This window comes from Strongyloides ratti (assembly GCF_001040885.1).
Source record: "Strongyloides ratti genome assembly S_ratti_ED321, chromosome : 1".
Classification (NCBI taxonomy): Eukaryota; Metazoa; Nematoda; class Chromadorea; order Rhabditida; family Strongyloididae; genus Strongyloides; species Strongyloides ratti.
In genome coordinates this window covers 3,865,368-3,888,403 of record NC_037307.1, presented here as the reverse complement: position 1 = coordinate 3,888,403, position 23,036 = coordinate 3,865,368, and the positions used below count along the sequence as shown (strand labels likewise).

The 23,036-nt window shown below is 21.2% G+C and overlaps 6 protein-coding genes across 6 annotated transcripts; 3 read left to right on the top strand and 3 right to left on the bottom strand.

The window, feature by feature from the left end:
* Window positions 1-5,420: 5,420 nt before the first annotated feature.
* SRAE_1000126200 (AT03104p) lies at window positions 5,421-8,201 on the top strand (the record flags this gene model as incomplete). Its single annotated transcript, XM_024648195.1, has 4 exons — window positions 5,421-5,512; window positions 5,564-5,949; window positions 5,998-8,046; window positions 8,092-8,201. The coding sequence occupies 4 exons, from the start codon at window positions 5,421-5,423 to the stop codon at window positions 8,199-8,201; spliced, it is 2,637 nt and encodes an 878-aa protein (XP_024502198.1).
* A 509-nt stretch (window positions 8,202-8,710) lies between these two features.
* SRAE_1000126100 (CUB domain and C-type lectin domain and C-type lectin-like domain and C-type lectin fold domain-containing protein) lies at window positions 8,711-9,546 on the bottom strand (the record flags this gene model as incomplete). The annotated part of the gene is made up of 3 exons (XM_024648194.1): window positions 8,711-8,834; window positions 8,879-9,128; window positions 9,177-9,546. 3 exons carry the CDS (start codon window positions 9,544-9,546, stop codon window positions 8,711-8,713), a joined length of 744 nt encoding a protein of 247 aa, XP_024502197.1.
* Window positions 9,547-11,281: 1,735 nt separating this feature from the next.
* SRAE_1000126000 (Cct8 protein) lies at window positions 11,282-12,958 on the bottom strand (the record flags this gene model as incomplete). The annotated part of the gene is made up of 1 exon (XM_024648193.1): window positions 11,282-12,958. The coding sequence occupies one exon, from the start codon at window positions 12,956-12,958 to the stop codon at window positions 11,282-11,284; it is 1,677 nt and encodes a 558-aa protein (XP_024502196.1).
* A 1,335-nt stretch (window positions 12,959-14,293) lies between these two features.
* SRAE_1000125900 (Cytochrome C oxidase subunit II, transmembrane domain-containing protein) lies at window positions 14,294-14,829 on the top strand (the record flags this gene model as incomplete). Its single annotated transcript, XM_024648192.1, has 2 exons — window positions 14,294-14,482; window positions 14,584-14,829. 2 exons carry the CDS (start codon window positions 14,294-14,296, stop codon window positions 14,827-14,829), a joined length of 435 nt encoding a protein of 144 aa, XP_024502195.1.
* A 160-nt stretch (window positions 14,830-14,989) lies between these two features.
* Window positions 14,990-17,224, bottom strand: SRAE_1000125800 (Fermitin family homolog 1; the record flags this gene model as incomplete). The annotated part of the gene is made up of 3 exons (XM_024648191.1): window positions 14,990-15,100; window positions 15,176-15,445; window positions 15,491-17,224. The coding sequence occupies 3 exons, from the start codon at window positions 17,222-17,224 to the stop codon at window positions 14,990-14,992; spliced, it is 2,115 nt and encodes a 704-aa protein (XP_024502194.1).
* A 3,580-nt stretch (window positions 17,225-20,804) lies between these two features.
* On the top strand, window positions 20,805-21,541 carry SRAE_1000125700 (Desumoylating isopeptidase 2; the record flags this gene model as incomplete). Its single annotated transcript, XM_024648190.1, has 3 exons — window positions 20,805-20,843; window positions 20,897-20,969; window positions 21,018-21,541. The coding sequence occupies 3 exons, from the start codon at window positions 20,805-20,807 to the stop codon at window positions 21,539-21,541; spliced, it is 636 nt and encodes a 211-aa protein (XP_024502193.1).
* Between the last annotated feature and the right edge of the window lie 1,495 nt (window positions 21,542-23,036).

Here is a 23,036-nt window from a genome sequence, read left to right as displayed (position 1 = left end):
TTAAGACCAAGTGATTGAAAAAATATTTTTGTGTTAATTTAAAATGGAATATGAAAAGATTTTTGATTTATTTCTAAAACATAAACTTTAATCTTTTTTTGTGATTCACATTAAAATAATATTTCTTTAATTTAATGTTATTAAGTAAAAGTAATGGTCCTGGTAATTGACGTTTACTTCTAATATTTAGTTTTATTATTATCTTAAATGACCAATTACTTTTATGTTTCTTTTTAACATTGAAAATCATCTGTAATATATTAGTTAAAATGGTGCATACTTGATTATTAACTTTTCTAATCTAATTTTTAACTAATTTTAAGCTTTATTTTTAATATATATATACTTACTGATGCTCTTTGGTTCAAACAATTTTTTAAATTCATATTTATTATAAGTCAAAAATTAGAAATTATGTTAATTAACATTCTAAATTCCTTATAAAATTGAGAGTTATACAACAAAAAAAAAATTTTTAGAATTAGTTTAATATTCTTTATTACTTTTGGTGTTAGAAAAAATTTTTAACTACTAGAAAAAAAAAATTTACTATTACCATAAATTTTTAAAAAGAAATTTTAATTTCTAATCAATTTTATATCTCTAATACATAAATTTATTTAGTTATACTTGTGTCTAATCAAATTTTCGTAAAAAAAAAGAAATAATGCTGTTTAAATTAATTAAAAATATTTATTTAAAAATAATAATATTTTTTGCACAAAATTTTAATATCATTTGTGATGTTTTGTGTAAAAATATTCAAGTTATATATTGCAGGAGAATGTTATGATATTAATTATAATACTAAAAAAAAAAATTAAAAAATGTTTTGGTTAAAAATTGTTAATATTTTTCTGGTTAATTAACAATTGTAAAATAGATCTATTTTATATGTTATTATCAATATTTTTTTTTAATTTTAATTGTTGCTACTTATCAATGTAGTAATTTATATTTTAGATTATAACAAATATGCATGATAATTTTTTATTTTTTTTCAATTAAAATGTTATATGTGTTTTAATAGAAAGCCTATATTTTTTATCAATTATTTTCTATGACCTAATTGTATAATACCCATAAGATATAAATATTTTTCCTGTATAGCTTATCTCTTGTTTATTTTTTTTACAAATCTTGTTACATTTTTAAACTGAATAAATAGCATGGTTTTCACATATGTATCTGTATACATATATTTTATTTGAAGATAAAGTATTTTTAAAATTATTCTACAAATAATGTTTTCGAGTTGGTGTTTATACTATTTACATCAATACTTCAAAGTAGTTGTAAAAAAAATTGTTGTTTTTTTTTAATATCATGGATATGTCTAATAGATAAGATATGTGATAGTATTATTAAGTATAAATAAAATTATATTCCTTAGACAATTATAGATATATTGTTTAATTAAAAAGTATATTTATTTATTTTGACTAATATTTTAAATATATATACAATATATCCTACTGTTAGATATTTATTTTGTTACATTTTAAAATGATAAATTTTTAGTCATGCTACCTTTAGTTAGTCATTTTTTTAAGCTTTTGTTTTAATATAATGTTTACTAATGACATATGATTAATTTAAAGTTTATCAATTTGTTTTTTTATTATTAAAACAATGATAAATTTTTTATGCCCTTTTGTAGTTATATATATATATATATTAATACATTTTTGCTAATTTTTTACTATTTTGAAGAAAAAGTTTTTTTACATTTATAATATAGATATCGTAAAAAATTTTTTTTTAATTTTTTTGTATATATCAAAGGTAAAGAATAAATATATTTTTTATTATAATTTCATTACTTCCAGACATTAATATTTACATTTTTTTTTAAATTATATCAAAGTAATTATTTAATAATATTTAGTAACATAAAAAAAAATACTTAAGGCCCTTTTTTTAATAAAAATTTTTTTTATCACTACTTAAAATATATTTTAACTACATATTTGATGTTTTTAACAAATTAAAGTTTATAACATTTAAATTGTTATTAGATGTAATTATTATCATTATTTCAAAAATAATTAGCCATCCCACTTTTTAGTAAGATCTTTTTTTTGAATTATTTTGAAACTTTTCTTCCTTTATTTATTATCAATTATCTTTTGAATATTACTTATTTTCTCTTTTAAATTATGTTAACAAGAGTTAAATGTAGACAGGAAGGATTGCTACTTTATTTTATGTTTTATTTTTGCAAGCAAAGTTAATGTTCCTGTGTTATTAAAAGAATCTTTCTTAATATGTCTACAAAAAATAGTTTGTTTGTTTCAAGTTTTATGTACAATGTTTTAAAAAATCCTACTTTAAAAAATAAGTAGTAGAATATTTTGTGAATTTTCAATTGCAATTTATTATTTGGCATTATTTAACTATTTCATTTTTACTCATTTAACAAAATTCTATATTATATTTATCATTTCATTTCATAGTGTACTTTTGTTTTTTTAATTTATTGTTAACTATAACTTAGATTAATTACTATGAAACTTCCAATTGGTTTCAAATTGAAATAAAAGAAAATATTATTTTTATTATATTTTCATTGTTATGATAAAGATAAATTTTTTTTTTTCCCTTAGTAATTTATGATGTTATTAATATATGCATTCTTGATATAATATATAAATTCCAAGTGACTACGTTTGTTGTTTTAAATTTTTTTTTTAAAACTTAGTTATATTATGATTTGTTCATGTGATACATTATTGTTTTGTTTAAAATTTTATCCCAACAATTATATTTTTATCTTTGTTAAAAATTTTCAATTAAAATTATTAGTATCAATTAAATTTGATAATACCAAAAAATTAGAGGCAATTTTTTATATGTACTTTTTAATTTAGACCAATAATTAATGTCACGTGTGTTCTCTCTTTTTTTTTTGCAAATTTATTCATATTATTTAATACTATAATGATAATTTTTTTTTTTTGCAAAATATCTCTATTATTATCATATGAGACATTTTAATTTCCACTTTAATAATAGATAATTCTCTTATTATAATGTTGATGATTAAAAATTTTAAGCTTAACATATTAAAAACTAAAAATAAATAAAAAAAATTAATTTAAAATTTGTGAAAATTTTAAACAAATTATTTTATTTTAGTAATTTATATAGTTAAAGTAGTATTATAATTAATTTGTATTAAGTTGTATTGGTTGGATTTATTATTAATATATCAAAAAAAAGAAGCATATTCTTGTTCATATCTAGTTAAGGTCAAAGTTTGTATATGTATATGTACATATGTATTTATCATTGTTTATTAATATTATCTATACGATGCGCAAACTATTAATTTATACTTATGTTTTAATATTTATTTAAAAACATTTTGCTATAATAATGGTGTCATTAATATATATATATATATATTAGCAATAATATTTTTTTTTAGTTTTTTTTTTTAAAATTATAAACTAAATATATTTATATAGAATTAAATTTTTTTTAATAGTAAACTATTAAAATATATTTATTTACTTAGTCATATTTTCTATTGTTTTTATTAAATTATTTTTTTTGAGATTATGACATAAGATTGAAGGCATTTGATATTTTATGAAAAATTATTTATGACAACTTAATATATCATTATTATAAAAATCTAACAAAATATTAAAATTTTTAATTGATTAATATCACTGAAACAATATATTATTATAAATATATATATAAATATTTCCTCCATTGTATAAGAAAAAAAAATGACTTTGATAGTAGTTTATAAAATAAAAAATTTAATAAAATATATTTAATATTATTTTATTTATTTATTCTTATCAAATATACTATTATAAATTATGCCATTTAACAAAGCATTTTATAATATTTTATTTTTGGTAATTGCTATCTCGATCAATGGCATTATTTATTTTACTGTTAAGTAGATATTGTATTAAATATAATGTCTAATGTTATTGATGAGAGAGATGCCTTGTTACAAATTATAATTTTTAATACACTATTGTATGTAATAAAGTTCCAAGTTGTGTATAAATTTAAAGTGTGCATTGTTTATGATATCTACAATACAAATCCATTAGCCTAATTTAGTTATTATTCAACATTTTGTTTTTAATAAATATTTTATTTTTCTAAAAAGTTAATATTAGTATTTATTAGATTCAATTCATTTCTCATTAAAATTATCCATTGTTATAACTCACTCATTTCATTTACTTTTTATAATACAATAACAATAGTTTTATGTAATCAAATCAATAATCTAAACAATTTTTAATTTTTTTAACAATATATTTTATACTATTTTTTTATTTATTTATTTTTTTTGACTATGATTATTACTATATTTTATATTTAATCATATTAAATTTATTTATAAATTTTTTTTTTATAATTTTATAAAATATTTATTTAATATAATTATTTATAAAATATATAGTTTTCACATTCTTAAAATTTCTAACATTTTTTTTAAATATAATTTTTAATTAACAATCAATTTACACTTTTTATTCAAGAATATTTAAAAGGAAATTGTGAATAAAATGATCTATGTTATAAAAAAAACTATAGTATAATTTATTTTATTTTTTTTGCCTATAATCAAGTATGTATAGATAAGATTTATAAATATTTTTATTTAAAGATAAATAAAAAGAATAATGACTCTAAAATTACTTAAATAGTAAATTGAGTCATTTCTTTGTATTTAAGAAATATTTTCAATTCCTTTTATAAACAAATTTAAAACTATTTTATTTTTAATGTTATATGGTTTAATATTACTTGGATATATTAGATGTAACTATTAAAAATTAAATTATTTTTTTTTTTTAAATTTATTTTATAATTATAGTACATTTTAATATACTTATATACATTTTAAAAATATTAAAATAGTCATTTTTAATTAATAACATTTTACATATGTATTAGTTTATATATATTAAAATTTAAGTTTTCCGGAAAAAATAATATATGTTCTTTATATGGTTACTAGCAATTTTTATATTTCATTTTATATTATATGTCAATTTTTTTTTAACATTACATTTATTTATATATAAGCTTATTAATTTTAGATACAGAAAATTTTTATCACTAATTAATATAAATTTATACAAATATAAATCGGGTATACTATATATTTATTCACTAATATTATAAAATTATACAATTATATCTTTTGGAAGAAATTTTTTTTATCTATCTACTACACATAAAAATATTAACATTTTATATACTTCTAAAATATTTTTATTTAATATCAATTGATTCCGATTTATGATATAAGTTATGTTTCTGTAATTTATCTACTTTCTTAACAAAAAGAAAAAATATTATAATACAACTACATATTGGTTGTCAAAAATAACATAATATACTTTTATTTTATTAAATTTTAATAAATTACAACAAAAATGACGGATCTCTCTCTTTATTCTTCACAATTTAAAATGCGTATGTTTGCTAATTGGGAGTCTGATCGGTCAAATTCAAGTACTGTTCAAAGGTAATAATAATATTTTAAAATATATTTTATAAATTAATAAAAATTTTATAGAGTATTTCTTTTATCTATTAATCGTTTAACTTTAAACTCAATATCAGATGATCTTGCCAATACCTTAGTAATTACTTTTAAATTACGTAGTGGAAAAAGATCATTAAGAACAAATGACATTAATATTCCATTATCACAAAATGACAAGATAACTGTTGATCTTGATTTATCTATTACCATACAATATCCTCATTTTTTAAAAAAAGCTAATACATTACTTATATTAATACAGAGGAGAAAAAAGTATGGTAAAAGAAAAATTCCTGGATTTAAAAATATAGCTGTTGGAAGGTTAAATTTAACGGATATCTTACAACATGGTAGTTTAAAAGAAATAACATTATGGTTAATGAATGATTATAATAAAAGTGAAAATTTAAATAATGGTAAGTAATAGTAAAAATATTTTTATAATTTTTTAATAAACTATTTAGAATATTTAACTCCATTTGGTGTACTTAATGTAACCAATTGTTCCAGTCAAGCAGCACCATCAGAATTTATTGAAAAATCAAAAAATGATGAATTAGGAACATTAAGTGAGGAGGATGATGATCAAGATTCTTCACAGGAAGATAATAATATAAGAGATGATTATATTAGAAATAACCTTTATCATAATATTCATTCCAGGAGAAATAAACATTCCAGGCAGAATCCTTCAACAAAAAAGATAAATCAAAAAAATCTTAAACAAAAATTTGTTAATTTAATGAAAAAACTTAAGAATACTGATGTTGATGAACCTGAAAAAGAAGGAAGTATTGTTATGGCAAGAACAGCACAAGAATTAGAGGAATGGTTTGAAGAATTAGAAAATTTATCTGATTCAGGTCCAGAATTTGATAATGATCGAGTTAGTATAATATCAAATCCACGTCCAGGATTAAGACCATTTTTTGGTAGTACATCAAATGTTGATATTTATCCAGTTCTAGAAAAATATCAAAATAATTTGTCAGAGGAGAGTGTTGAGACTGATGAACCAGAAACATCATCTGATCATGAAATAGGAAATGAATCATATACAGAATCATTATTTAAACGTGATTCTGATATTCATAAAAAAGAATCAATAACAAAGGATAATTCTAACTATAATACTAATAAACAACATATCCATGCACTTTCTTTAGACATGACTGATAAAATAAATACGGAAAAAATTTTACGTTCATCAACATTACATTCATTGGGTGATCAAAAAAAATGTTCAACTCAAAACATATCTCAAACATTTGATTCGATCTCATTTGTACATGCACAATCTTGCCAACCATCTACTCCAAATAAAAAAATTGAAAGTGAACTTTCATTTACTGAATTATTATCTAAAACTTTAAAACTTGATGATACATCTTTAGTAAGCTTAAAAAATGTATGGATAATATGTACACAAGATATGCCATCATTAAAATGTCTATATAATCTTTCCTCTGAAATTAAAATACTTGATTGTTTTTCTTTAATTGATACAAAAGCTGCTATACATGGTATAATTTCAAAAATTCAAAAATTTTGTAATACAAATTCATGTGAACCAGATGAGACATTAATTGGTGTCTGTGGAAGTGATAAACATATTTCAAATATTGTTCGAGCATACATTGATTCAATGCAAAATAAGACATCAAATAATTGGACAAATTATTTAAGATTTGTCGTTATCTCACCATCATACTCAACTGTTGGTCGATTGTTAAGACCACTAAATTCTGACTTTTCAAATTTAATTGAAAATTTTTGGATTAGTTTATCTTGTAACAAACTTACAGATGTTGAAGAATTAATGAGTATTTTGTTAAATTTAAACAATGTATTAAAAACTAGTCATGATTCTCCAAATAGTTCTTCAGGTGAAGGTTTATGTTTTAAACGTTTAAATTTACCATTAGGTGAGGTTATGCTTCAATCATCTACAAATGAACAAGTATCAGTTTCAAGGCAATTATTTATTCCATTTATTTTACAAGTTACTGTTGGTGATATAGATAATATTTTAACATTAAATAAAACTAATTCAATGGATAATGGTGATAAACTAATACCAAATAATAATACACATTGTAATGTTAATAATTTATCAAGAAATACCTATTCCCCACCACATTCACCATCATCAATAAAAGGTGATACTAAAGAATTACAGATTGACTATTGGACAGTAGCACCATCAGCAGCTAGGGAAGCTCAGGCATCTAGTGATAATTATGCTTTTGATAGAAATATTCAACCAAGGAAAGATTTTTTTTTAAATAGTGAAAAAACTACATTAAAAACAAACTTTAAATATCTTTGCATTTATAGAGATTTACTTTCTCAATTCTTAAATTTTCAATTTGTAAAAGAAAAGAAAAAAGATAATGTTTTACAAAAATTTGCTAGAAAAAAAGGTGGTAAAAATGATTTAACCTCTTATCAAAACTTTATCACTTCAAGTATTACAAGATTAATTTGTCATGCTAAACATTCAAATTTTGAAGGTAAGATTATTAAAGTTTCAAACTTTTCTAATTTTGTAATTTCAGTAACTATTGATGGTAATGTCTATACTTCAATTCGTTTTTTTCAAATATCTTCACAATGGCAAACTCATGTTAAATTTTTTCCAATTGCTTTACCGACAAATAATATTTAATTTGTAAAACCATCTTCTTACTGGCATTGAAAAGGAAAAAGAAGACAAGAACAGATATTAGGCATATTTAGAAAAGTCAGTAAGAAAATGGCTTCTAATTGAGAACCTTTAAAATGATTAATTCTTTTAAATTATTACTAATTATTTTTTTGTAATGTTATAATTTTTTACTTAATAAATGTTATTTTTTATAATATTTTTACTTTTTTTTTTATTTTAAATACATTTATAATTGGAATTAAATTGTTATCATATTATTCTTTTTTAATATTTATATAATTAAATTAAAGTAAAGTAGCATAATTTTTTGAAAAAGTTTTATATTTCAAAGTTAATCTCAAGAACGTAAAAAAATATTTAGAGCTTATTTCTTACCTATAAGTTACAAGAATAATTAATTTAAAAACTTGTAATTATTATAAATATTTTATTGTTAAAATAAAGTTAATTTATTTTACTAAATGACTAAATATTTTATTACTTAATATACTTTTGCTTAATTATTATATTCAAATGCTTTCATATCCTATATTAAATCCTTTCTCACTATTATTTTGATCTGAGGTGAAACGAATATAAAATGCATTTCCTGATGAAACAAATTGTGTTCCACTGGGAACATATCCACGTAAACTAAAAACATTTTAAATATTAGTAATTAGAAAAAGTTAAGTAACCTGGCAATTTTATTAGCATTTGAATTTTTTCCATCATGAATGTATAACCAATCACAACAACTTTCAGTTTGGAAAAAATTAACTGTTAAAACTATTTTTTTTCCTTCTGGAGCTACAATTGAATATATACAGTCAGAATCATTGGGATAATTTTGTGGGTATCCAGGAGAACTTATTGATCCATTAGTAGATGCATCATAATTTGATTGAGGGCAACTTTTAGTATTTTCAGTTGGTAATAAAGCGTAATCTATAATATTTATCAATCTTAGAATTTTTTTTTAAATTAAAAACATACTATAAATAGCACATATAAATTTCTTATTATTTAAACAATTATCATTTACAAATCCATTTAAAGCTAAATTTTTAACTTTCATTGCTACACAATTACCACTATTATTTTTTGGATATCCAATCATCCAATTTTCAAAATGATTATTTGTTATTGGTGTTCCATCAAGCCAATAAAAATTTTTGTCAGAGGCTTTTCTTTGGCCTCCTAACCAAAATTCTTCATGTTCTGAGGTATATTCTACAATTGTTTTTATTACTTCATCTTCAATAAATGTTTTTACATAAGTTAAAGTGGCATTCATATTTTGGCATGCCTTTTGTGCTGTTGGAAATGAATAATAACTTTTAGAAGGATAGTAGCATGCATTCATACTTATATCATATTTCCAATCTTTTGTTGGACAGGAAGGAAGTTCTCCATATATAATTTTTATTCCAATTAAAAAAATAAAGTAATTTATAAACATTATTAACAAAAAAATATATTTTTTACTTTCAGATAATCAATTATATAAATATTATGCTATCTACTTCCTGTAATTATTAATTACATTCATGATAAAATAATCTAATCATTTTAATTATATTTTTTTTTCTGCATATTGATAAAAACATTAATAATTATTCATAGCTAGCGCGTGAGAATGCACGTGCTAATTAAAAGTATAAAACTTTTTATTAGTTGTAGGCTTATTTTGTAATTTACAGAATTTTGTTATTTTAAAAATAAAATATTTAAGAAATAATAAATACTTTTATCAATTCAATGTTGATGGGAGTAATATAAATTAATGATTAATATTTAAAAAAATGTTTTCTTATCAATCACAACATTACGTGGGAAGTATTTTATAATGAAAAAAAAATTTTTCTTGATCAGATTACTGTTTCTTTTAAAATTATAAATTTTTGCAACTTTCCTTTTACATAAAAAAGTTTCTATCAACTTTCAAAAGATTCATAGTATTTTAATTAAGAAGAAAATTTATTCAAAAAAAACTTATAAAAATCTTTTATAAAAAAAAATAAAAAGTAGTAAATATTAAAGCTCATGCACAAATATAAAAAGTCCTTTTAAACATAAATATTTTTGATTAATAACTTCTTTTTCACATCAAATACCTTTTACCAAATGTTATTATAAAATTTAAAATATATTATTTATATATTTTATTTATCATTTCACCACATATTAATTTTTTTTTCATAATAATAATAATATAATTTTTTAAATTTATTTATTCCTGCCAAAACTTATCAATATTTTATATATGTTAACTTACAAGAAGTATTTTAAAAAACAAATATATATTTTCTAGTTTATATCATAAGAACAAATAATCTAATCTTGACGTTACTTTTTTTCATTCGAAAGAAAATTAAAAACTGTAAAAGTTGTATCTTTATTATCATTTTGAAAAAATTATATTTTAAAAATATATGACTAATAAGAAGTGAGAAAAGAGATAAAATTGATAATATTTTTGAAATTTTTTTTCATTTATATTAAAATTTTTCAAGAGTAATAAATGTTATTGATATGGTGTGATACTATGAATATAGAGAATAAAGTTGTACTCAGTTGATTTTTATTGATAAATATTTTTTTTTAAATTTTATTGCTTCAAAAAGTTTTAAATTATTTTATTTCTTTTACCTAGTTTATAATTATCTTATCAAACTTCAAAAAATAATTTTCAAAAAAAAATTACTAGACTTTTCGTGATTAGCTCATTCTTTTACCCCTTAAAAAGTAAAAAAAAATCAAAATTCAAAGAAATGTTTCTTGTTCAATTCGTGATAAATATATTTTTGGAAAACACAACATTAATTATTCATATATTATAGTAATAAAAATATGCAATATGGCTATTAAAATAATATTTGAGTATAATAAAACAAACTATAACTAAAATTAATTAAAAATATATTAATATTAACAAGTTTTTATTATTAGCAAGCAAACAATAATGTTGGCAACAAAAGTTAATTAAAAATAATCATTTTATAAAGTTTACTAATCAGTGATCGAAGATACATTGATTAAATATAGATAAAAAGGAGAAGCAAATTAATATTAATAAAGCAAAAAATATTATTTTTTTATTAGGCCATTCCACCACAATCATCATCTTCATCCTGAGGTTTAGGTCCTCTTGGTTGTGGTCCACCAGCTCTTTTTGCCATAATGATTTTGTCAATCTGCAAAATTTTTAATGTTACTTCAGTTGCAAGTCTGATTGCAGAGAGTTTTCCCAAATATGGATCATAGATACTTTCTTTTACAGCATCCATGAGTTCTCCAGTGAAGACATTTAATCCAGTATGAGAATTACCTTCTTCATGAGCTTTGTATACTTTAGCAACAATTTCAACAGGATTTAAACCAAGATTTTCCATAAATTGTTTTGGAATTGCCTCAAAAGCATTGGCATAATTTTCATAACAATAATGTTCAATTTTGTTTAATTTCTTTTCTCTACCAATAGTTGCAGCTTCATGAGCTTTTTCTCTAATAATTCTAGCAAGAGCAATTTCACAAGCTCCAGCTCCTGGAAGTAATCTGGCGTCTTTTGAAAGGCATTTATATGTATTAATAGCATCATCTAATGCCCGTTCAATATCATCCATCTTGGGTTTTGAAGATGCTCTAACAACAATAGTACTAATATTTCCATATTCAGATTCTTTTGAGAAAACAATAACAGATGTGGCACCAATTTCTGAAACAAAAGCTTTATCACATTGTCCAAGACTTGCTACAGGTGGGCAACAAATTCTAGCTTGAGCCTGGGCACCAAATTGTTTACATAGACGACGTAAATCAAACTTGGATACAAGTCTGACACCCATTATTTTATATTTGTTAAGAAAATGTATATGAAGATCACCAAACTTTCCAGCTGCAACAACAACATTAACACCAGCATCAGCAAGCTCTTTAATTTGTTTTTCAATTAAAGCCTCTTCATTTTTACTGAAATTCAATAAATCTTCAGCATTATTCATCAAAATAGTTCCCTTTGTTTCAGTATGCATAACATCAAATGGACAAGCAAATACAGCTACACGGCAATTCTCTGCCTTGGTAATTTCTCCTTCAGTTTTTCTATGGAATACCATACCATTAACAACTTTACTATCATGAATACCAGATCCTAATATTTTGACAATTCTAATATTATCAACATTAAAATTAGCTGCATTTTTTGGTAAAGTTTGAATACATGCATGAGAAACTAAATCAGCAATAAGATCTTCATTGTCATATTGTTTAGATGTAATTGAAGCTTTTAATGCACTTCTGATATCTTCAATATTAGAAAGATCAGTAACTGTCTTAACAGTAAGACCAGGTAACACATCTTCAACAACTTTTAAAGCACGTTCAAATCCATCAACAATTTGTGTCATACTAAGACCATACTCAAATAACTTTGCAGCCTCAAGAAGAAGAGCAGATGATAAAATAACAACATAATTAGTATTATCACCAATTTGTTGTTCTTGCATTTCTGAAGCCAAAACAACTAATTTAGCAGCTGGATGTATAATTTCCATTTCATGAAGCATTGTAGCGGCATCCTTAGTAACAAAAAGTTTTTCCAAATGATTAATTATCATTTTATTTGTACCATTTGGACCAAAAGATGTTTTCAATTTTTCATTTAATTCATTAACAGCATCAATATTCTTAAGAACTGTCTCTTCAACACCTTCAAAATATTGTGTTCCTTCTTTGAACATAGTTCTGAAACCACTTTTTGGTATTTTCATAGCCATTTTGAATTATTAATTTAATTTCTAAAAAAAAATATAATTATTAGTATAAACATATATTAAATAAACAAAATAACGGATATAAAGATTTAGAGGGATAAAATTATTGACATTCTACTAAAAAATTAATTGAAATCATCAATAATGCATTTAATTTTCTAGAAGTAAGTAGAACAAAGTAAATGAGTCTAAAAGCATTAGTCCAATGGCAACTTTCTTAACGCGAAAGTTACTAATATCTTTTAAAATAATAGAATAATGATTTTTATATGTTTAAACACCTACCAAGATTGAAGTTGATAATATTTAAAGTTAAGCTATTATAATTTGTTTTAACAAAAGTATAATTTTTAAATTTATTGGGTAATTAATAAAAATAAAAAAAAGTAATTCATTCACAATTGAATATTCAATTAAAGTAAAATAAATTATTAAAATAAAATGATTAATGTAGTATTAGATTTATAAAAAAAATATAACTATTTTATTTTTAAAACTATGGCAAAAGAAAATGTATTATAATTAATGAAAATTGTTGGGAAAATTTGTTTCAATTATAGATGAATATAAAAACATAAATTTAATAATAAAAAAAAACTTTGATAAAAAGAGAAACTTTGTATAACATTATATTTCAACATTTTGAAACTTTTTATTTGATCGTTTTACATTAAATTTAAAAATTATTTTTCCTATAAAAGTTATGTAATATAAATTACAAAATCTGACATTTTTACTTCATTACCGTATGCATGAAAAAACATTATTTTTAATAATATTTTATGTTTATCATTTTACATTTCGCTACATTATTAAAATAAATATTATGTTGTAAATTTTAAAAAAAAAAATGGTTCGTAACTACAAATAATGATATATTTTTAGCTAAATTAATTCTAGATTAACTAACATTTTTTCAAGAAACTTTATATAATGCAATAGAATTTTATTAAGCTATTTTAAAATGTTTTTATTTAATTATAAGATTATCATAAAATTAATTCTAAATTTTCTTACTATATATAATGTTTATAAATAATTTTTTTTTAAGTAAACATAATGTTTATTAGAAAATTTTTTTATCCATTACTGTAATTTTATCCCTATATTTTTCAAACAATATATTTTATTAATTTCTAAAGTTTATCTTCTATATGTCATTCTTTTTTTGTTTGTATATTATTTTTAATAACAATAAATAATTTTAATTGTAATTTTTGAGTATACTCTATGTCACATTAATTGAAGATATAAAAATTTATTTTTATGACGTTTTATATTTTAAAATTATTTAGTAAAAATTATATATAAATTTATTATAATTAATGATTTAGAATTATGTCATTTTCTTCATTTGAAATTTATAAAAAAATATCACTAGATCGTTACAAACCACCAATGACAAATATTTACATGGATGATATAATTTTTCATTCACCACAAAAAAATTCTCAATACTTTCATCATTTACGAACTTATCCTGCTCTTTCAGAATTGCCTGGTAATTATATTATGCAAAATAATCCGGTAAGCTAAAAAATTAAATTTTATTCTACTTAAACTTAACCAACTAACAAAATTGCCATTTTTACATTTTTATTTCAATGACTAGGCCGTTTAATTTTCAGCTACATTATTCTCGTATACAATTGCGTGATGTATTATTTTTTATTGCAATTTTGATCTCATTATTTATTGTTTTACTAATGCTAGCTTTAATTTTGATGTACAAGAAATATAGAAGATATCGAAATATTTTACCACCTTCAAATGAAAGTAATTTTTTTTCAAAATTACAAAATAAAGTTAAGTATTTTAAACTTAAAGAAGAAAATTCCAGTATTGGTGATGATAAATATGGGGTTTTGGTTTGAAAAATGTTTTCATTTAAATATTTTTATTTTATTTACTGAAATAACTTTAAAATAAAAGTTTAGAATAAATGTTAATATTATCGATTTTAATTTATTATAACATTTTACTAAATTGATACCAAAGGCACATAATAATATTTTTAAAAATTAAAAAAAAAATTTATTTCCATCCTCCAGTTAAACTGTGGAACAATTCTTCATCTAGTGTCTGACTTTTTTCTTTACTTCTCATTTGTAGAAATATATATCCACCAATAAATTCATGGACAACCTAAAATATTGTTGTTTAAAATGATATAATAGAAAATATTTTTGTTTTTTTTTTCAATTACTTTAATTAACTTACTTTACAATCAGCAGATAGTGGTTTGAAATTAACATCCTCACCATCAAATTGAATCATTAACTCACGAATTTCCCAGTTAACATGCCATTTCTTCATATTTGAAAATCTCCATGTTTTAACCGATTCACCATTATCAGGATTAATTTTCATTAAACGGTTTACGGCAACAGCTACAATTTCTGGCTTTTTATTACTTCCAAATTTAACAATAAAATAATGAATTCCATGTTCTGGCAATGCTTGCCATGTTTTTATATATTGTAATTTTGCCTCCGTACATGAAAGTGTTTTTATACTATTATGGCATTCACTTACTCTGTTTTGCAAAACTTGTTTTGAACGTGATCTTTTAATCCATCTTTGACTTATAAATTCATCAACATTAAAATCTGAAGGTAACTGAACAGATTGATTTCTTTTTTTGTTTAATGTACCATTGGTTGTCTTTGATTGTAGAGATAATAATTTTTTTATTTGATCAACTTCACCATTATAACTGGCATCAGCCATAGATTTTCCACGAGATGCTAATTTACAGGCAGCCAACCATCTTGCAAATTGATGTTCAGTATCACATTTTAAAATAAATTCATTCATTCCTTCACTTGTTGGAATTAATAATTTAATATGATATTTTTGTTGAGAAACACTAACATCTTGATTAACTTCACATCCTTTTAATGAAAAAGATGATAATGGTTGACCATTAATATCATTTCCTGATCCATAATAACTAAGATATAAATCACGAAATACAAAGTAGGCTCTCTTGAAATTTTTAAATCCAAGTTTTTTGGGTTTCATAAATTTTAAATATTCACTTAATTCAGGAACTGATGTTATATCAGCTCTACGTGACATTGCAGCTGCATCAAGATTTTGTTCAAGTTCATCTAACAACATATCAACATCATCCTTCTCTGAAATTTCATCTTCATTAACATTTTTTTGAAGTGTTGCTTGTAATTGAAGAGCAGCTAACAATGCAGCTTCCTCCTCTGTATGATCAACTTCATCTAATAAAATTGACCATTTAGCTTGTTCATATAATTGATTTATTCTTACAGCATCATATTTAGGATTAAGATCAAAGAAATTCATAAATTTAAATCTTAATAATACCAAACTATCTTCTTTTATTCCTTGTTCCATTAAACTTCTACTACTATCTAACCATCCTCTATTTATAGCTGCTTTTTCCCAGTAACTTTGAGGTCTAAAAAGACTATTATCTTTTGTTGGTAAAACTCTTGGTGAATGAATTAATGCAATATCTAAATTTTCAAAATTAAAATCATCATTATATCTTCCAATTCCATTAGTTTGAGGAACTCTTCCTAATGTACCATAATATGCTCCTGGTCCAGGACTTGCCCCTCTTGGTAAAGTTCCTGCTCTTGGCATTGTTCCCAATTCTGATGAATTAAAAACTTGTCCTTGTATATTAATTGCAGGACTTTGATGTCTTTTAAAAGTATTATTCCCTTGAGAATTTAATGTCGCACTAATTGGAGCTTGTCGTCTTAATGTCCCTGGACCAACATATTCAATTCCTGGTTGAAAGTATGCATTAGCATTTTCATGCTCAACATTATTTACTTGTTTTCTTAATTCATCAGGGAGATAAAATCTTTTTAATGACAACTCTTCAGGATTTTTGATTCCTATATCTTTACATAATTCTTTTGTTACTCTAAGGACGTTAACAGAAAAATCTAATCGAGCATCAATTATTTGTAAATCCGGTAATTGTACTTTGACATATTTATGCATTGGAGTAAATTCAAGATATGTTGCTGCATTAACACCAACTTGATCTAATGTTGAACGTGTATGTTGAAGCCATTTACATTTATCAGGCCACCATAAAGCATGATCTGACCAGTCTTGTGGCATATCAATTTCTTGAACTAATTTTCTCATAACACCTCCAATATGTTCATCACCACGAACATATAAAACTACTGATTTATTTATGTCAGTTACAACAATTTGTAACTTCCATGTTCCTATATCATTTGCAAATGACTCAGTAATTAGATGAGCCATTTCAATTCTAGAATTTTTGTTTAACAATATTTAAAGCAATATATTATTTAGAATATAAAAGAGTGCAAAACAAAAAAAAAAGTAAAAAAAAAACGTAGTAGTACTTTTTTAAACAATATATTTAAAAAAAATAAAGTTTTATAAATTGTCGTTATAAGATAACATGAAAAAGCATCAATTTAAAACGGAAGCAAATTATTTAAAATTTTTAACAATAATAATATTTTCTAATCTTAAAGTTCATACGCTTCCGCTTTTCTATACAATTGTGTTTGTTGAGAAGTCATTGTAAAAACCAACAATCTGCCCACAATAAAGGGTCAACTAATTCTATTGATTTATTTTTATGTATTGTTGAAGAACAGACCATGTACGACAATGTTTTATAATATCTCTATTGTTAATTTATTTCTAAAATTTACAAATAATTGTAAAAAAAAAGGTAAACTATTATAATTAATATATTTTCTTATATTTTAAGCTATATATATTTTACCTATTATTTTAATAATATTATAACTAATAAACTATAAAATTAAAAATATGTAACTAGTTGTATAAAATAATATTTTATGTATGGAATGTTAAATATTTTCCAATTATATATAAATTTAAATTAAAACTAAAAAAAAAATAATATAATATATATATAATAAAAATAATGGAAAAATTGATCACATTTAATAGAGCACAACATCTTAACACAACTGAAATCTCTCGTATAACTTTGGCATAAGTTTTATTAAATCATTTCTTTTACATTATCTATCTCTGTATTCTAGTGATAATGTTATTTATTTTATCAAAATAACACTATACAACTAAGACATTAGCAATCACTAATGTGAGTTAGAATAATAGTTTAATATTTGAGTGGGATGATTAAGAATTCTGTTTATGAAAAGGAAATAACGAAAAGTATATTTAATAAAAAATTTCTATAACAATAATAAAAAGTTTTTATAATGTTTAATACTACTTTTTTTAACTAAATATGTTATTTATCATATAATATTACATGTATGTAATTTTTTTCCATTCATTATTCATTATTCCATTGAATCTTTTTTTTTTACAAATTTACAAGACCTTTTACATATAATTCATAATAAATAACAAAAATATTTCTCAGATAAAATAAAAAATTTTACATGATTGATATATTTTTTTAATATAAAAAACTTTTAACCTTTTCATTTTAATATTTTTTTTTATCCATCAAAGAAAACAACAAAATAAAAAAAAGGAAAAATAAAAGTTGGCAGATCTTATTTTAAATCCATTTGAAAGTACAAAGATTATAAAGAACAAAACATTCCTTAACTAAAAAAAATCTTACTTATACATACATACATTTTTCTATTAGCACTATAGTATAATAAAATCTTGTAAAATAGTATTTTTTCATATTATATTTTAACTTAAAATTATGCCATCATTATTGTTTTTATATTTAAATTAAAATGTTTTTTACTTTTTTAATTTATTTTCATATTTTACTTTAATAAAATTTATTTTTTATATTAGATATTTTTTATTTTAATTGGTTATATTGATATAAAAGAAAATATAATTAGTATTACAACAAAAAAATAACTTATTTTTATTAATTAAGAAAAAATAGTTGTTAGTTCATGAAAAAAAAATAATCGATTTTACTTAATTAAATATTATTTAAGCAAAATTTATTTTTATTTTTAAAGAAAAATATTTTTTTTTTATTATTGTTGTTTTTCTTATAGATATATTTAGATTATTTATCCTTTTTTAATTATTTGGTATTTTAAATGGCTTCTACATATACTAATAATATTTATAAAAAAAATTAATCAAAATTTAGTCTACTCATTTATTTACAAATATTATTAATGGGAATTTAAGTATTATATTAAATTTATAAAGAAAAAGAATAATTAGTAAATAAAATAATTATTATAAAAAAAAATATCAGTAACAATTTTGATAATTTTTTATTTAAACTAAATAAAAAAAATATATATATGGTAAAATAAATTTTTTTTTACTAATAAGATAAAAAATAAAAAAGATATTAATAATATTTTTAATTTGTTACTTTTTTATACTAATATTTAATTATTTTATTGAAAAATATTTATTAATGTTAAATAATGATGCACATACTATATTGTACTGTGATATTATTTTCTTTATTTGATCCATTTTTCTTTTAAAATATATGGTAATAAATTTATAACATTTTATTAAGAATTTATATGACATACAAAAATTTAAGAATAGACACATGGTATTTTTAAAAATGTTGACTATCAAGTTATATATTATACATAATTTATTTATATAGATTGAAAATAATCTTTTCTGTATTTTTTTATTGACTTTTAGGCAGAACACACGTATATTTTTTTTTTCTAAAATAACAATTATAATTTATATTTTATTGTAATATTATTACCTCACATGATTTAAAACATTTTCTAAATTTGGAATAATATAATAAATGTATTATAATAAAAAAAATATATATTATTTGTTAAGATTATTTCCCTATTTTGTTTTAAAAATAATAATGTTTAACAAAAATTGATTTATTTTTTTTTTTAATATTTGCAATTTTGAATATTCATAAAATATAATCTTTGACATTTGTTTTATTAACCATATACTAAAATATGTCAATGGGATATATTATATATATACCTTATGACTTTTTATTTTATCAAGTAAAAACATAGATAGCACTCACTGTAGATATTTTTACAAATAAAAGCATCATGATTGATTGAAAAGTCATTTTACTAATCATTACGTTTACTTAGTTTTATACATAGTTTTGGTTTATTTTAATATTTATTTATATTTATCCTTTCTCTCACTCTCTCATCGTCCTGTTACTAAAATATTTTATGTTTCTTCCTTACATAGTTTTATAAATATTCTACCACCATGATCACATATTGATAGATAAATATTCATTCATTCATTCATGTCTCTTCTATTTCTAATTACATTCAATAACAAATGTTGTTGTGCGCAACTGTGACATTATATTCTTCTCTATAATAACAATAATCAAATAAAACGTTGAAAGGAAGAGGAAGATTAACTTGGCCCAGTTCTCTTCTTTTAGCCGAACCACATAGCATTTTCTAGTTGAAATTATATCTTTAAGTGTACACTACTTCTCGTTGTACAACGAGTTGAGTCAGAAAATATATGTATAATACATAGTTTACTTATTCTTATTATAAAATACTAATATATCTTTGAGGAATAATGCAAGTAAACGATGAACTACTTTCCTCATTTTTGAAAGCATTTTGTCATTAACAATATCTAAAACTAGTTTCATGCACTATATTTCCTAGTTCTACTCACTATCAAAAAATAGTTTTTTTTTTTTCTTTTTGTTATCTAGCTCAGAACCTCTTTTGTTTATTTGCATCTATATAGCTAGTTCTATAATCCTCTCATTTTTATTGTCATTTTTCTTATTTTACATTTCCTTCTTCCGTTATATTGTTATTATATTATAGTTTACAAATTTTATTAATATAATTTATATATCTAAAAGGAAATTACAAATTATAGATAATCTAAAATGGTTCGTGCTCCGGTAAGGCTTAATGTTTATGATATGGTAAGAAATTAAAATTTTCAAGTAAAATATATTATATATATACTTTTTTTTAGTATTGGATCAATGAATATGCATCAACTCTTGGTGTTGGTGTATTTCATAGTGGAATAGAAATATATGGTGTTGGTAAGTATTAATTAATATATCTTAATTTTATATAAAAATTTATTATAGAATATGCATATGGAGGACATCCATTTGATTTTTCAGGAGTTTTTGAAAATACTCCTCAGGAGGCAGAAGAATTGGGTGAAAATTTTAAATTTAGAGAAAGTATTATAATTGGTGAGACTGATTTTTCTGTCAGTGATATCAAACATATCGTTAAACAGCTAGGACAAGATTTTAAAGGAAATGCCTATCATCTTATCTGTAAAAATTGTAACCATTTTTCTGCTGAGTTTGCCAAAATTCTTACGGGTGTAGAGATTCCTGGATGGATAAATCGACTTGCCTCTATTTCTCAAAGTATACCATTTTTAGAAAAAATGATACCTCAAGAATGGCTTACTCCTGTAGCATTGCAGGAGAGTATTGATAATAAACAATCACTAAGTGAATCAGGTCCTGGAAATGTTATTACTAAACAAGTACCTACTAAAACAGCATCATTAAATTATCCTATAAATGTTGATTATGCCAAAGAAGCAACAGAAGAAGGAGAATATTCCAATAATGGTAAAGGTATTATTTGGTAGTATGCAAGATTATTTATCAAACTTCGATATGTATATAATCCTATATATATTTATCTATAATATATGTAGAAAGAAACTAAAATGTGAAGAATTTTTTTTCGTTTTTTTAATTTTTTTATAAATTTTGCTAAGATAATAAAATTTTCTTGTGGTGAAAAGTGCAGTTATTTTTTAAAAGAATTAAATTTTTATAAATATTATTTCACCAGAAATGTAAAACTAGCATTTACTATGAAAACAAAAAAAAAACACTTTAAAGATTTTTTTTTTCTTTCCAGTATTTTGAGTACGATATTATTTTAATATCTTTTTTCTGTGTTATTTTTTATATATATATAAAAACATCATTTTCAGCTGTGATAAATAATATTAAATAATTGATTCTTTTTTTTTCTTATTGAAAAATTATCTTTCTTTACGAGGGAGAGTGGTTGTTTTTTTTTGTTTATGATAAATTTTAAAAATTAGCTTCTGACATGAATTCTATCAAATGATCTTTTTTCATGAAAAGAATAATAACTTGTTTAAAGATAATATTCTAATTTTAGACTTAAGTATATTTTTTTTTCCTAAATTATATTCAATAATATTTTTCAAAAATATTAATTTTAAAATTAGTGAATTTTAAATCAAAATTAATAACTAAATTTTCAATTGTAATATTGCAAAATTAATTCTCATCTTGAAAGTTATTTTTTTTTGTAGTAATAAATTATATAAAATAATTAATTATACTTTTTAAATATTTTATGCTTCATTTTAATAAACAATATTAATTAGTAAATAATATTAGATAATAATAAAAAAAATTTTTCAAATACCTTTTATTACAATGTTATTTTTATAATATTTATTTATGTATAAAAATATTTATAATATGAAGAAATAAAGTTTTGCAAAAGAATTGTTTAAAAAAATTTTCTTAATACTAAATTTATTGTAAATTATAATGTACAATATTTTCATATATTTAAAATAATTTATCAGAAAATAACCAAATATAAATAAGAACAGTTACAAACTAAATAATAAAGTAAAATCTAAAGTCAACAAATAAAAAAGTGTACATAATAAAAAGTAATTGATAAAAAAAAATGAATAATTGATGAGGAAAAAATAATAAAGAAGTTTTTTGATTATGATATTAATTAACGCAATAATATAAAGTATAATTTTCTTCAAAAAAAATATTATTTCATTTAAAATTGGATTCTGACATGAATTCTCAAAATGAACTAATTTCTAAAAAACATTAATAACTTGCTTACAAATGAAGCTATTAACATGCGGTTTTTGACAGGAGATAGAGAAGACATTTAGTTATGTCATATTTAGAATTCAAAAATTAATCTGAACTCTAGGGATAGTTTTGAAAATAAAAACAAAGTAAAGAGAGTAAAAAAATTTTATAATCATAATAATGAAAAATTAATTCTGATTTCAAAATATTTTATTAACTTTTTTTAAAGTAACGATATTAATGTTTGGATTTAAA